This window comes from Raphanus sativus, chromosome 6 (assembly GCF_000801105.2).
Source record: "Raphanus sativus cultivar WK10039 chromosome 6, ASM80110v3, whole genome shotgun sequence".
Classification (NCBI taxonomy): Eukaryota; Viridiplantae; Streptophyta; class Magnoliopsida; order Brassicales; family Brassicaceae; genus Raphanus; species Raphanus sativus.
Genome location: NC_079516.1, coordinates 8,952,432 through 8,966,622, shown reverse-complemented (window position 1 = coordinate 8,966,622; position 14,191 = coordinate 8,952,432). Strand labels below are relative to the sequence as shown.

Here is a 14,191-nt window from a genome sequence, read left to right as displayed (position 1 = left end):
TGTTCTTTATGTGTTTGGTAAAATCAAATCAAGTTTTATGCATCATCTTATTATATTTTTTTGTTTTTATTATGTTTTTATAATTCATTTTTAGTTAAGTTGTTATAATGGAAATATATAATCAAAATAGTGAATTCAGAAAATTATTTTAAAATGATTAAGTTTATAAAAAAAATTATTGTTACTGAAAAGTGAGGAGCAAGTAATTTGAAAAAAAAGAACAAATATGAATGAATTTTCTCTTATTTGATTTAAATTTATATATTAAGTTTTTTAAATTTTATTAGAAATCTTATATAAGTATAATTATGTAATTAATTTGTTCTATGCGGAAAATGATAATTTAGGGCTATATGCATATTTATTTTCTGGAAATTTTTGTTACTATAACTGCAGATCTAAAGTGAGATTCATTTATTAAGAAAAGAAAAAAACTAGACTATATCTGATATTGAATATCTTATAACAGAAATGATTACTAAAAATATTATTGATTTTGTCTTTTTCATGTATATTAAACATGTAGTACACCTTATTTTCATAAACAGTTATTCACACAATTGAGAAACATGATCTTTATCATACACATATATTTTTATGGCTACAAGAAATAAATCAGTATCAAACTGCATAAAGTATTAATAGTTTAGCTACATCCAAGTTACCTCTAATTGCATGACAAAAATGTTAATCCATGATGTTTTCTATTGGTTAAACAACTAAAAATATTTCCAATTCAAATATATATACATTTCTATATTTTTTTTCTAAAATAGAAAATTATACTATAGAAGTGAATTTGCTCCAACATATGATTATGTAATACAATTCTTTTATTATTAGAGTTAAATATAGAGATATGCTATTTTGTTTAAATATAGAGATAAAAATATCATTCATTATATTTAAAAAAATATAAAAACTGTATAATAGAGTCCGAAAAACTCACCCCTATAATAGAATTTATCTATTTTATGATAAAGCGTAGAGAAATATATATAATTAAATTGGAGATATTTTCAAGATGAATAAACCATGCAAACAAAATTATATAAATGATAATAAGTGCACAAAAAAAAATCTTGAAACCCTACAATGACAACACAAACATTACAAAATTACCATTGAATATGTTTAAACAACAAAAATAACATATCAAATTAATACAAACGTTAAACTAAGAGCTTATAATGTGTCTTATAATGTGTAATGACGTTATAATCGACTCAACTGGCTTGATTCAACTTTCAAGTTCTTTAGATTTTACTCTTATTCGTATTTCTTTAGGTAGGATTCTATTTGAATTTTCGCATATGATTTTTTTCCCTAGCCGTATATATGAAATTGCACATAACTCGCTTATGTGTCATCATTATTAAAATAGAAGTATGAACCAAAATTTATGTGAAAAACAAATTTCTTTTTCATAAAATATTTCAACACAATATATATGCAAAAATCATACTAAAAAAGTTTCTCATTATTTTTTTTTTCATAGACTTAAAATGTTAATTAAAACCTGTGCAACGCATGGATCCATATCTAATGTTTAATAAACTTGAGGAAACAATATCGTAAATGAATTTTCTTTATTTTTTTCTTGGAAATTTTCTTTATTTATATTTTCAAAATTTTTTTTGTACTTTTAAATAATAACGTTTATTTATATTGATGACATTGCAGATATATTTCTTACATATAAGTAGCTTTTATATATAAAACATACATTTTGGGTCTCAAACTCACTTTAAATTTAATGTATTATTTGGTTGCACGAAAAAAAAAACTGAAAATGAGAATAATTGGAAAACCAAATGCCTTGGCCCCATATCATACTCAATATAGGGTAAGGATCCAACCCTATGCGTTGCTCTTAGACCACCTGCAACGGTGAAAACAAACGAATCCTTAGCTAAAAATAAATTAGTATAAAATGCTGTAGGTCCCATGTTTTTTGGTTCTAGTGCCAACAAAACCTCTTCTACCTCTTCACTAAGGATCAATCTTCTGGGAGTAACGTTACTGTGCACAGGTTTCAGAGTCTGTGATTGGCTGTTTCCTTTTTTTTTTTTAAATTGAAAAAAATAATAATAAAATAATATAAAAATATCTAGGTTATAGAGCCAACATAATATCACCATTGCTGCTGCTCTTAAACCTTTGAACAGGAATCAGCTTGAGGGGGTATTTCCTTGCGACAAGAAACTGAGATACCTCCTCCATGTTAAGCTCTTCCGGTTTAGAATCATCAGGCATCTTCCAATCAAAGTGATACAAAAGATTCGCCATAACCTCTTCGAGTAACGTGTTACCATAAGCCATACCAGGGCAGTTCCTACGACCAAATCCATATGGAACGTACTCTTTGTTCCCCATGAATTCAATGTTCTTTTCTAGGAATCTTTCAGGGATGTAATCGTGAGGGTTCTCCCAATATTTAGCATCTCGTTGGACCGAAAAGAGATTCACTAATATTATGGTTTTTGGAGGTATATCATAACCACCTACTTTGATCCACTCGGATGATGTCTGTCGTGGAATTATCCCTGGAGGGTGCATCCTCAGCGTCTCCTTAATGACACATTTCAAATAATGCATTTGATCTATTTCATTACTGCTTATCTTTGATTTGGTCCCAACTACTCGTTGTACCTCATCTTGTGCTTTCCTCATAACTTGGGGGTGCTTGATGAGGTCGGCCAGTAACCAATCTAGCTCCAAGCCTGTGGAGTCTACAGCCGCGATAAGTATACCCTACAATTGTATCAAGCACACATGGATCTTTAATCGTTAGGCAAGAGTTCATCTAAAGACACAAATCATTCTTAATTCAGACTAAAATAGTATTTGATTTGTTACCATATTCACTTTAATTCCATTTGAAACATCAAACTCTACCAGAAATCTAGTTATAGGGGTCAGTACACAATTAAATATTTACAAAATCATATAAATGCTAACCTGCATGATTGCTTTGACGTCATAGTCGAGTTTAGCGTTATCTCGTTGATGAAGAAGAACATCCACGAAGCTCTCCTTCTTTCTTTCATTGATAAGACTCTCCATAACATCGTCCATCTCGGAGTACGTAGTCTTTTTGAGGGTTGTAAAACCCGTAAATCGATCCAACAATGCTAAGCTTGGAAGGAAATCCTCGAAGCAGAAAGATCCCAAGAGCTTCTTCAATTTGCCATCGCAACTCAAAAAGTTCCTTGTAGCACTCTCGAGCCCTCTCATCTCTCCCCTTTGATAGCTGCCCGTGTATGACCTATGGAAGACATTGGTAAGCATGGTGTTAAACATATACGACATATCGATCTCCTCGCCTTTTTTGCTCGAAAGATTAATGGTCTCCAATATACTCGAGATCTCTTCATCTCTAACCGTTTGAAACCGATTAACTACGTTCTTGCTCATCAGATGAAGAACACTGATCTTTCTTATTTGCTTCCACTGATCTCCATGTGTATTAAACAGCAAATCTTGACCATTCCCCGTTAGAGGAGAAATGCCAGTGTTGGTGTGTCGATTAGAGAATGTGATATCGTGGTTTTTGGTCATCTCTTCGAGAGCATCAGCGGACGAGACCACGAGGCATGGTGTGGTTCCTAGGTTCACAAACATGAACGGGCCATGCTTGAGGGACAGGTCGTGGAGTGATTTGTGGGGTAAGTTACCTATCTGGTGAAGGTTTCCAATAATGGGAAGCTTTGTGGGGGATGGAGGAAGCTTTCGCTTTTTGGATTTGATCTTATTTTTGATAACTGCGAACAAGATAACTGGGAACAATGCAAGAAGACTTAGAAGGAAAGGGTTTGAGTGGAAGCTGATTTGCTCCATAATTTTCAAGTTCAATTTCTGATGTGATATTTGATCTAATCATGGGCTTCCCATTTATAGCAGATTGATATTAGGATCGTTAGTGCTTTTCCTCGAATGTTCAAATCAAAATAAATATAATCAATGAGTACACGTGCTATAAATAATGTATCAATAAATAACTGAAACCATTAGTTTGGTCACTAATAAATAAAAACAAGAAAACAAAACTGCATCACCTTCTTATCAGCTCGGATATGAATACAAATATACAATATGTCTACGTGAATCTCGATGCTAGTATTATATACACAAAACCATGTTTTAAATATGATCTCAACCAACTTTCATAACAGGTGTCCTAATTTCATTACAATATTTTTATTATTTTCATGCTCGCCGATAGAAGCGCCAAGACGTGTCGTATGGTTTCATTATTATACTCTTCCCGTTTCATTTAGTCTTAAAATCAAAATTATAGTCAAAATCGCTTAAATATATATATCAATGAAAATTTATTAATTTTATATATTGTATATTGTCATGTCTTCTTTTTTTCTTTTTTTTTTGAAACTGTCGTGTCTTTTTCGGTTGATTAAAATACTGTTAGATATACATGTAATGATATTTTTATTTTAAAATTTATAAAATTAATTACTTTTAATTTGTTCATAAATTTAAAACAATAACTAAAATTTAATGGAAAGAATATTGTTTTTAATGTTTTATTTTTTCATGTTCGCCGGTAGAAACGCCAAGATGTGTTATACATTACTTAAAGTGGCGTAGTCAGAAAAACTATTTGATGAGAACACATATTATATATAATTAATAATATTTATTACTAAATAATACAAAGATTTAAAAATATAAAGCTTTAAACTATTAATCAGAAAACATAATTTACTATGAGCTAGGAAAAGTTGAAAGCAATATTAATTTTTTTAGGCATGATATTTTGATAAAATTATTTGAAAATGTAATTGTTTTTAAATGCTTCAGTTAAAATTAGATTGATATATATAAAGTCTTTAAGTTTATGTTATGTATATAATAATATGTTAATATTAATAGTAACTTGTTTTTGATATTTATATTGTAAAGAACTAAACTTTACAATAAAAATAAAAATTAATGCATTATTTACTCTTTTAATTTTTGTCGAATATTTACAATTTATTATTAATTATTTTTAATTGCCTAGAAACTAATTCCACAGAAATAATAGTACGTGTTTCAGGAAAAATTAAAATATAAAAAGGAAAATGTGATAGCAAGAATAACTAAAGGAGAAATAAAGAAATAGAAAAAACACCTTAACAATAAAGTTTCAGTCTGAAACAAAAAGCAAGAAAAATATTACTAATAGTGAAATACGTAGGATAAAAAAATAGTAAAAGAAAAAGTGTAAGTGTCAAACAGAAGTTATTATTGGGTTCACCCCTAGAGTGAACCTAAAGGTTCACCCAATCAATAGGAATCACTCATTTCACAATTGATATCTTTTAGAAAAAGAAACAAACTTTTGCCAAGTTATATTATATTTTTAAAATAAACAAAATAAAAACAAATAACATTAATAGTAGTTAAAAAAATGATTTTAAAAAAAAAATATTTTTAACATCATCAAAAAATAAAAATAAACTATAAACCCTAAATCATAAACCCTAAACTCTTTAAGTATACCCTAAACCCTTGGGTATACGCTAAACCATTGGATAATCTTAAACTCTAAACCATAAACTTTAGTATATGCAAAAAAAATTAGATGTTTTAACGCCATCGTCGAACTACTAAACCCTAAATCATAAACTATATACCCTAAACCCTTCGGTAAATCATAAACACTTGGATCATCCTAAATTTTAAATTAAAAACACTAAACACTAAAACAATAAATCTTAAAAATACTAAACCCTTAATCTTAATCCCTAAACTCTTTTTAAGATTAAGGATTTGGTATTTTTAAGATTTAGTGTTTAATATTTTTAGTTTAGAGTTTAGGGTTTAGTGTTTTGATGACGAAGTTAAAATATTTTTAATTTTTTTTGCATATATTACTATTTTTATTTATTTTTAACATTTTTTATTTTAAAAAATAATATAACTTGATAATATTTTGTTTCCTTTTTAATAATATACTAGATTTTGACCCGCCCTTTCAAAGGGCGGACAAGTTTTTTTTTATCATCATATGTTTTGATCTTCCGCTTTTTTTTATCATCATATGTTTTTTATCATCAAGAAAATTTTGTTATTTAAAAATCCTATAAAACCCTAAAATATCGCTAAAATTAGGGTTGGATTGCTTGTTAAACCCCTCCCGCAAGACCCACAACCCGCGGATTTCAGTTTTTTTGGTCAAAAACTCCGACCCACACAACCCGCAAACAGATAATTTATATCCGCTTAATTTTCCGGGTAACATGTGGGACCCGCAGGTTATATATATATATAATTACTTAATTTTTTTTTCTAAAAGATATATATAAATAATATATTTATAACTAAAATTTTCTATATTTTAAAAAAATCAATTATTTTTTTCTATAATTATCATATTTTAAAAAAATATATACTTTTACAAAAAAAAATTTAAAATTAAACTTTTTTTTGCGGATTGGCAGATACATACACCCATCCTGCACAAAATACTCATAACCCGCACCCACGAAACAATTTTTCGAACTGTTAAACCCGCACCCGCTCCGTGCGGATCAAACGGGGCAGGACCCACGGGTTAAGCTTCAAATTCCCAGGCTTAACTCCGACCCACACAACCCGCAAACAGATAAATTATACCCGCAACCGCTCCGTTTAATTTTCCGGGTAACATGTGGGACCCGCAGATAATATATATATATAATTACTTAATTTGTTTTTTTTTAAAAGGTATATATAAATAATATATTTATAACTAAAATTTTATATATTACAGTTTGATATATATATATAAAATATTTTTAAAATCAACAACCTTGTAAGAGAAGTTGTTAGTAGAGTTTTTAAAATAAAAAGTTGTTACTACAATTTAGTTGGTATTCAAATTTAAAATAATATATTGTTGGGATTAAGAATTTGAACGATGGATTACATATAAATCTTGTATAAATGCTATATTAAATTCTTGTTCATTAATTATATAATTGTTTTAAAATAAAATAATATACCTTTTTATAATCAATAATGGTATAAATGGTTAGATATCCGTAGGATTGATGTCGACATACAAATGGTGACAACATAATTTTACAGGTTAAATATTCGGATTCATGATGGATTTGTCATATTTGAAAGTAATATTGGAATAATAATAAAATAATCATGTAAGAAAATGTTAATATTTAAAAATATGAATATAGAAAACCTTTAATCGTTAGTATATTGACTGGAATTGTTTTTTTATTCATATACAAATTAAGGTAGCTGATTTCTAGGGAAGAAATAATATATAGTTAATATTGGATTGAGAAAAATAAGTTAGACTACTTGCAAGTAGATAAATATTGCTTCTGTTTTAATAGTATTGATCAATTGTGAAATGGGTGATTTCTATTGGTTGGATGAACCTCTAGGTTCACTCTAGGGGTGAACCCAAGAATAAATCAGTCAAACAGCACACAATTTGTACAGAAAGATAAGGATATTATATAAACAAAATCATGTTTTAAATACGATCTCTGCTAATTTTCCTAACAAGTCTCCTGATTTCTTTAAAATATTTTTATTGTTTTTGTTCACCGGTAGAAGCACCAAGACGAGTCATATTATTTCCAGAGACGGAGCCAGAAAATATTTTGGGATCACATATTATATATAAATAATAATATTAATTAATAAATAAAATAAAGATTTAAAAATATATATGCTTTAAAATGTTAATCAGAAAACATAATTTACTATTTCATCTTTTTCATAATAAGTGTCAAATGGAAACTTTGCACACATATTAAGAAATCATCTAAATACTCTATTTTACCTTTTTCACACACTAAATAAATTTCTTTTTCTAATTAATGCATTAGAATTGTAGGGACTTAACTGGATTTTTATTATAAAAATTACATTGAAAATACAAAACGACATTCCTTATGAAACAAAAATAAAAACTTAAAACGACACTCTTTGCTAAACGGATGGAGTATAAGCTAGGAAAAGTTAAAAGCAATATTTATATTTTTAGGCATGAAATTTTTGATAAAATTATTTGAAAACATAACAGTTTTTAAGTGCTACAGTTAAAATTAGATTGAAATATATAAAAGTCTTTAAGTTTATATGATGTATATAATAATATGTTAATATTAATAGTAACTTGTTTTGGTTATTATATTGTAAAGAACTAAATTTACAATATAAATAAAAAATAAAGAATTATTTACAATTTTAATTTTTGTCGACTATTTACTAGTTATTATTATTTATTTTTAATTGCCTAGAAACTAATTCCACAGGGAAAAAAATAGTACGTGTTTCAGGAAAAAATAAAATATAAAAAGGAAAATGTGATACCAAGCATAACGTAAGGAGAAATAAAGAAATGGAAAAGACACCTAAACAATAAAAAATATTAATTAATACTGAAATAAAAAGCAAGAAAAGAATCAAATAAGTCCATCTCTTAAACGCTCCGACTTCTCTCTAGCCTACACAAAAACTGAAACATTTTCCGGTGGCCGGTGAGCAATTCGCCACCGGTCGCCAACCCCTCTCTTTTGTCTTTTGTTATTTTGTATCATAATATTACTATCCTTCTCGATCTATAGATCGATAGTATCATTGCTAGTCGGCTCTTGTTTATTCGTTAAGCGGATTATATGTTCGCGGTGACGACTTTAGATGTGTGATTTTCAAAAACAAGTCGGTCGGTTCTTCATGTGTTTTTCTTTTTCGATTTGTTTTTGAAATTAATAAAATTATCTTTATTCTCCTCTTCTCCGAGAAACGTCAATGATTCATACCCTCCACAAGTCTAAGAATTCTCACTTTGTTGTAGTTACTCTTGGTTTTCTATTTGAAGAGGAATCAATCTTTGTTATTGGACTGAAAGCAAAGTATCCTTAAATGATAGAATAATCAAGTTTTTTCGAGTTACTCTTGATGATTTATGCAGGTTTAGCTGAGATGGAGATTTCCTATGTGAAAGTGTTCCATCAAAATCTGTTTTAAATCGATTTAAGATCTCGGCATACTTACCAACTCTGGCGATTTGGTGTTGGTTTCTTCAAGATTCAGTGGAGTAGTAGGAGGGACGAGCTAGCAAGTGGATATTTGGGAGATGGTGGGTTTCAGAATTCTCTCTACCGCATAGCAGCAGTGGTTTCATCTTGACGGTTGGTTTTCCGGCAACCTCCAAGAATCCCTCTCATTGCATAACACGTGGAAAGCTTTTTTTTTTACCCTTTAAATACTTGGTCTTGAAAGACTTCAAGCGTGGCAGCATTTTAGTTTGATTTTATCTTTTTATATGGGCTGGGCTGGACTGGGCTGGCTGGGCTTTTGTGTTTACTGTGTTTTGTAATGGATCTAGTTTAAATTTACTCGTAAACTTTATGGGTTTAAAGCCTAAACCAATATAAGAAGTTGACAAAAAAACAAAAAACAAGAAAACTATTACTAATAGTAAAAGACAAATGATAAAAAGAAAAGAAAAATAGTAAAAGACAAAGCATACGTGTCAAACAGCACACCATTTGTAGTGAAAGAAAAGAAATAAAATACAAGACGAGGCTTCAAATTATGAAAAGAAGAAATTAATTGAAAAGAAGAAACTAATTGGGGGGAACTTTACCAAACGTTCCACAGAAAATAACTGGTTGTCTTAATAACTAATTGCATTATATGAAGAGTCGGGGGGGACATACCCTAGTATCCAATACTGTAGATCCGCCTCTGATTACTTCTCATGTTTCATTTTAAGTTCTTGCAGATATTTTTCATTTTATAAATATAATTTTGATATTATCATAAAAAGTTTAAAAACATAATTTACATTTAGTATTATATATTGTACAACTCTATAATTTTATTTTTAACCTTTTTATTTTCCATTATTAATATATAGTGATTTTTTGTTACATAATGAATTGTCTTATATGTTTTATATTCTTATCGACAGTTGTTACTTATTAAGATAACAAATACTCAAACATAAAGTATTTGATTTCCAGATTATTGGATAGGACTATTAGACTTGAGACTTATTATCCGAGATTCGGATTCGATCCGAGATCCATCCGGATTCGCTCCGAAAATCCAAATATCCAGAGGAGCCGGATCCGATTTAGGATAGTAAAATGTTGGATCCGCCCAAACCGAATCCGGATATCTTGATTTTTAGTCCGGACATCCGGATCCATAATTTTATTGATAATTATTTCAAAATAGGAATATATATATATATATAACTAATTTTATTTATTATATTTTTTATTTCTATACTATATATATATATATATATATATATAAAATTATATAAATTTTGTAATAGTAAACATAGATATAACTAAAATATTATATATATTTTAATTTTAAATTATTGTTAATATTTTATATATTTTAATATATTTTAAGGATCCAGATCAGGATATCCGTCGGATATTACAATTTTTAGAAGGATATCCGACACCCGAATATCCGAGTAACCCGGATCCGGATATGGATAGTAAAAACATGGCTCCGCCGGATAAGGATTCGGATCCGGATACCTTAAAATACCCTGGATATCCGATCCGTCCCAGCCCTAAGGACTATGAAGTATTGTTCATCGAAGGGGGGGGGGCAACAAATAAAAACAATAAAAAACCTGCATCACCTTCTCGGTAGTGTTATATATTGTATAACTCTATAATTTTATTTTTAACCTTTTATTGGAAAATTTTCAAAAATACCACATTCATAATACCACTTTTCATGTTTATACTAATCAATATTAACCTCACTTTCAAATAAGGAACAATACACTTATAACACTAGGATTAACTTTGACAAAAAAACTTAGAGTTGACTAATCTAAACTTAGGGTTTAGAGTTAAGAGTTAGGATATGATTTAGGGTTTAGAGTTGAGGGTTTAGGGTTTAAAGTTTAGGGTTTAGAGTTTAGAATTGAGGGTTTAGGGTTTAGAGTTGAGAGCTTAGGGTTAAGGTTTTAGGGTTTAGGTTTCGAATTTTGAAAAGTATAACTCGAAAATATAAAAACAATATTTTTATTTATTTTTAAAGTTTTTATTTATTTAAATATTTATTAATTATATATAGAGGACAAGAGTATAAGAATCTTTTGTCTTTTAGTGAAGAAATTATTTTTGAAATGTCTCTTTATTGGTTGTAAACATGAATAATGGTATCAACAAATTGGTAAAATTAAAAATTTCCCCTTTTTATTCCCAATTATTAATATTTAGTGATTTTTCGTGTTATATAATGATAATCCGAAATATTAAATATATAAAATTAAATATATAACTTCCTTAATATAAAAAATTTCCAGTATATATAAAAATTTCCTGTATAATTCAAGTGAATTATACATAATGTTTTCCAGTATATAATTTTTTTTTACCATATATATAATTATTTCAATACTTTACTAATGATCGCCATTTTTAAAAACAATGAGTTCGTTGCCCATTTTGAACAAGTTATACCACAAAAATCAGAAAAATTATCTCAACAAAAGGAAAGAGTAACAATTCGTGAAGTGAAGTGGTTAAAAACGTAGGTATATATATCACATTATAATTAATTATGTTAGTAACTTTAATATAAATTTAATATTAATTAAGTTATATATAATTTACAGATTGATTATGATGATCTATTCTATCTTCCATGGTTTCATGAATTAATACATGGTCCTGCCTCTAAATCACCACAACACCTATATATTTCACACGAGATTACATTTTTTGCACTTAGGAGTATGGACTCGATGAACTATGGAATATGTGTGAAAGCGAAACAAATTTTTATGAGATATTACAAGAGATGATCGAATTGGAATTGAAAACAAAAAGAAAATAGAAAATGGGAATAATTGGTAAACCAAATGCCTTGGCCCCATATCATACTCAATATAGGATAAGGAACCAACCCTATGCGTTGCTCTTAAACCTTTGAACAGGAATCAGCTTGAGGGGGTATTTCCTTGCGACAAGAAACTGAGATACCTCCTCCATGTTAAGCTCTTCCGGTTTAGAACCATCAGGCATCTTCCAATCAAAGTGATACAAAAGATTCGCCATAACCTCTTCGAGTAACGTGTTACCATAAGCCATACCAGGGCAGTTCCTACGACCAAATCCATATGGAACGTACGCTTTGTTCCCCATGAATTCAATGTTCTTTTCTAGGAATCTTTCAGGGATGTAATCGTGAGGGTTCTCCCAATATTTAGCATCTCGTTGGACCGAAAAGAGATTCACTAATATTATGGTTTTTGGAGGTATATCATAACCACCTACTTTGATCCACTCGGATGATGTCTGTCGTGGAATTATCCCTGGAGGGTGCATCCTCAGTGTCTCCTTAATGACACATTTCAAATAATGCATTTGATCTATTTCATTACTGCTTATCTTTGATTTGGTCCCAACTACTCGTTGTACCTCATCTTGTGCTTTCCTCATAACTTGGGGGTGCTTGATGAGGTCGGCCAGTAACCAATCTAGCTCCAAGCCTGTGGAGTCTACAGCCGCGATAAGTATACCCTACAATTGTATCAAGCACACATGGATCTTTAATCGTTAGGCAAGAGTTCATCTAAAGACACAAATCATTCTTAATTCAGACTAAAATAGTATTTGATTTGTTACCATATTCACTTTAATTCCATTTGAAACATCAAACTCTACCAGAAATCTAGTTATAGGGGTCAGTACACAATTAAATATTTACAAAATCATATAAATGCTAACCTGCATGATTGCTTTGACGTCATAGTCGAGTTTAGCGTTATCTCGTTGATGAAGAAGAACATCCACGAAGCTCTCCTTCTTTCTTTCATTGATAAGACTCTCCATAACATCGTCCATCTCGGAGTACGTAGTCTTTTTGAGGGTTGTAAAACCCGTAAATCGATCCAACAATGCTAAGCTTGGAAGGAAATCCTCGAAGCAGAAAGATCCCAAGAGCTTCTTCAATTTGCCATCGCAACTCAAAAAGTTCCTTGTAGCACTCTCGAGCCCTCTCATCTCTCCCCTTTGATAGCTGCCCGTGTATGACCTATGGAAGACATTGGTAAGCATGGTGTTAAACATATACGACATATCGATCTCCTCGCCTTTTTTGCTCGAAAGATTAATGGTCTCCAATATACTCGAGATCTCTTCATCTCTAACCGTTTGAAACCGATTAACTACGTTCTTGCTCATCAGATGAAGAACACTGATCTTTCTTATTTGCTTCCACTGATCTCCATGTGTATTAAACAGCAAATCTTGACCATTCCCCGTTAGAGGAGAAATGCCAGTGTTGGTGTGTCGATTAGAGAATGTGATATCGTGGTTTTTGGTCATCTCTTCGAGAGCATCAGCGGACGAGACCACGAGGCATGGTGTGGTTCCTAGGTTCACAAACATGAACGGGCCATGCTTGAGGGACAGGTCGTGGAGTGATTTGTGGGGTAAGTTACCTATCTGGTGAAGGTTTCCAATAATGGGAAGCTTTGTGGGGGATGGAGGAAGCTTTCGCTTTTTGGATTTGATCTTATTTTTGATAACTGCGAACAAGATAACTGGGAACAATGCAAGAAGACTTAGAAGGAAAGGGTTTGAGTGGAAGCTGATTTGCTCCATAATTTTCAAGTTCAATTTCTGATGTGATATTTGATCTAACCATGGGCTTCCCATTTATAGCAGATTGATATTAGGATCGTTAGTGCTTTTCCTCGAATGTTCAAATCAAAATAAATATAATCAATGAGTATATAATTTCATTTCATTTCAATAATAGTTAGTACACGTGCTATAAATAATGTATCAATAAATAACTGAAACCATTAGTTTGGTCACTAATAAATAAAAACAAGAAAACAAAACTGCATCACCTTCTTAACAGCTCGGATATGAATACAATATGTCTACGTGAATCTCGATGGAGTATTATATACACAAAACCATGTTTTAAATATGATCTCAACTAACTTTCATAAAAGGTGTCCTAATTTCATTACAATATTTTTATTGTTTTCATGCTCGCCGATAGAAGTGCCAAGACGTGTCGTATGGTTTTATTATTATACTCTTCCCGTTTCATTTAGTCTTAAAATTAAAATTTTAGTCAAAATCGCTTAAATTTATCAATGAAAATTTATTAATTTTATATATTGTATATTGTCATGTCTTCTTCAGCTGATTAAAATCCTGTTAGATAT

The 14,191-nt window shown here is 30.0% G+C and overlaps 2 protein-coding genes across 2 annotated transcripts; both read right to left on the bottom strand.

Annotated features, from left to right (window-relative positions):
- Window positions 1-1,670: 1,670 nt before the first annotated feature.
- On the bottom strand, window positions 1,671-3,880 carry LOC108811296 (cytochrome P450 71A1-like). Its single transcript, XM_018583339.2, has 2 exons — window positions 2,962-3,880; window positions 1,671-2,754 (listed from the first exon to the last, which is right to left on the bottom strand). Exons 1-2 carry the CDS (start codon window positions 3,838-3,840, stop codon window positions 2,116-2,118), a joined length of 1,518 nt encoding a protein of 505 aa, XP_018438841.1. The 5' UTR covers window positions 3,841-3,880; the 3' UTR covers window positions 1,671-2,115.
- Window positions 3,881-11,686: 7,806 nt separating this feature from the next.
- On the bottom strand, window positions 11,687-13,657 carry LOC130496476 (cytochrome P450 71A1-like). The gene is made up of 2 exons (XM_056988551.1): window positions 12,735-13,657; window positions 11,687-12,527 (listed from the first exon to the last, which is right to left on the bottom strand). The coding sequence occupies exons 1-2, from the start codon at window positions 13,611-13,613 to the stop codon at window positions 11,913-11,915; spliced, it is 1,494 nt and encodes a 497-aa protein (XP_056844531.1). The 5' UTR covers window positions 13,614-13,657; the 3' UTR covers window positions 11,687-11,912.
- Between the last annotated feature and the right edge of the window lie 534 nt (window positions 13,658-14,191).

Bases quoted from the DNA above. Each gene is read 5' to 3' on its own strand.
- LOC108811296 (XM_018583339.2), bottom strand. From the start codon at position 3,840: ATGGAGCAAATCAGCTTCCACTCAAACCCTTTCCTTCTAAGTCTTCTT. The intron at 2,755-2,961 runs GTTAGCATTTAT...ATACAATTGTAG, and splicing joins ACGTCAAAGCAATCATGCAG to GGTATACTTATCGCGGCTGT.
- LOC130496476 (XM_056988551.1), bottom strand. From the start codon at position 13,613: ATGGAGCAAATCAGCTTCCACTCAAACCCTTTCCTTCTAAGTCTTCTT. The intron at 12,528-12,734 runs GTTAGCATTTAT...ATACAATTGTAG, and splicing joins ACGTCAAAGCAATCATGCAG to GGTATACTTATCGCGGCTGT.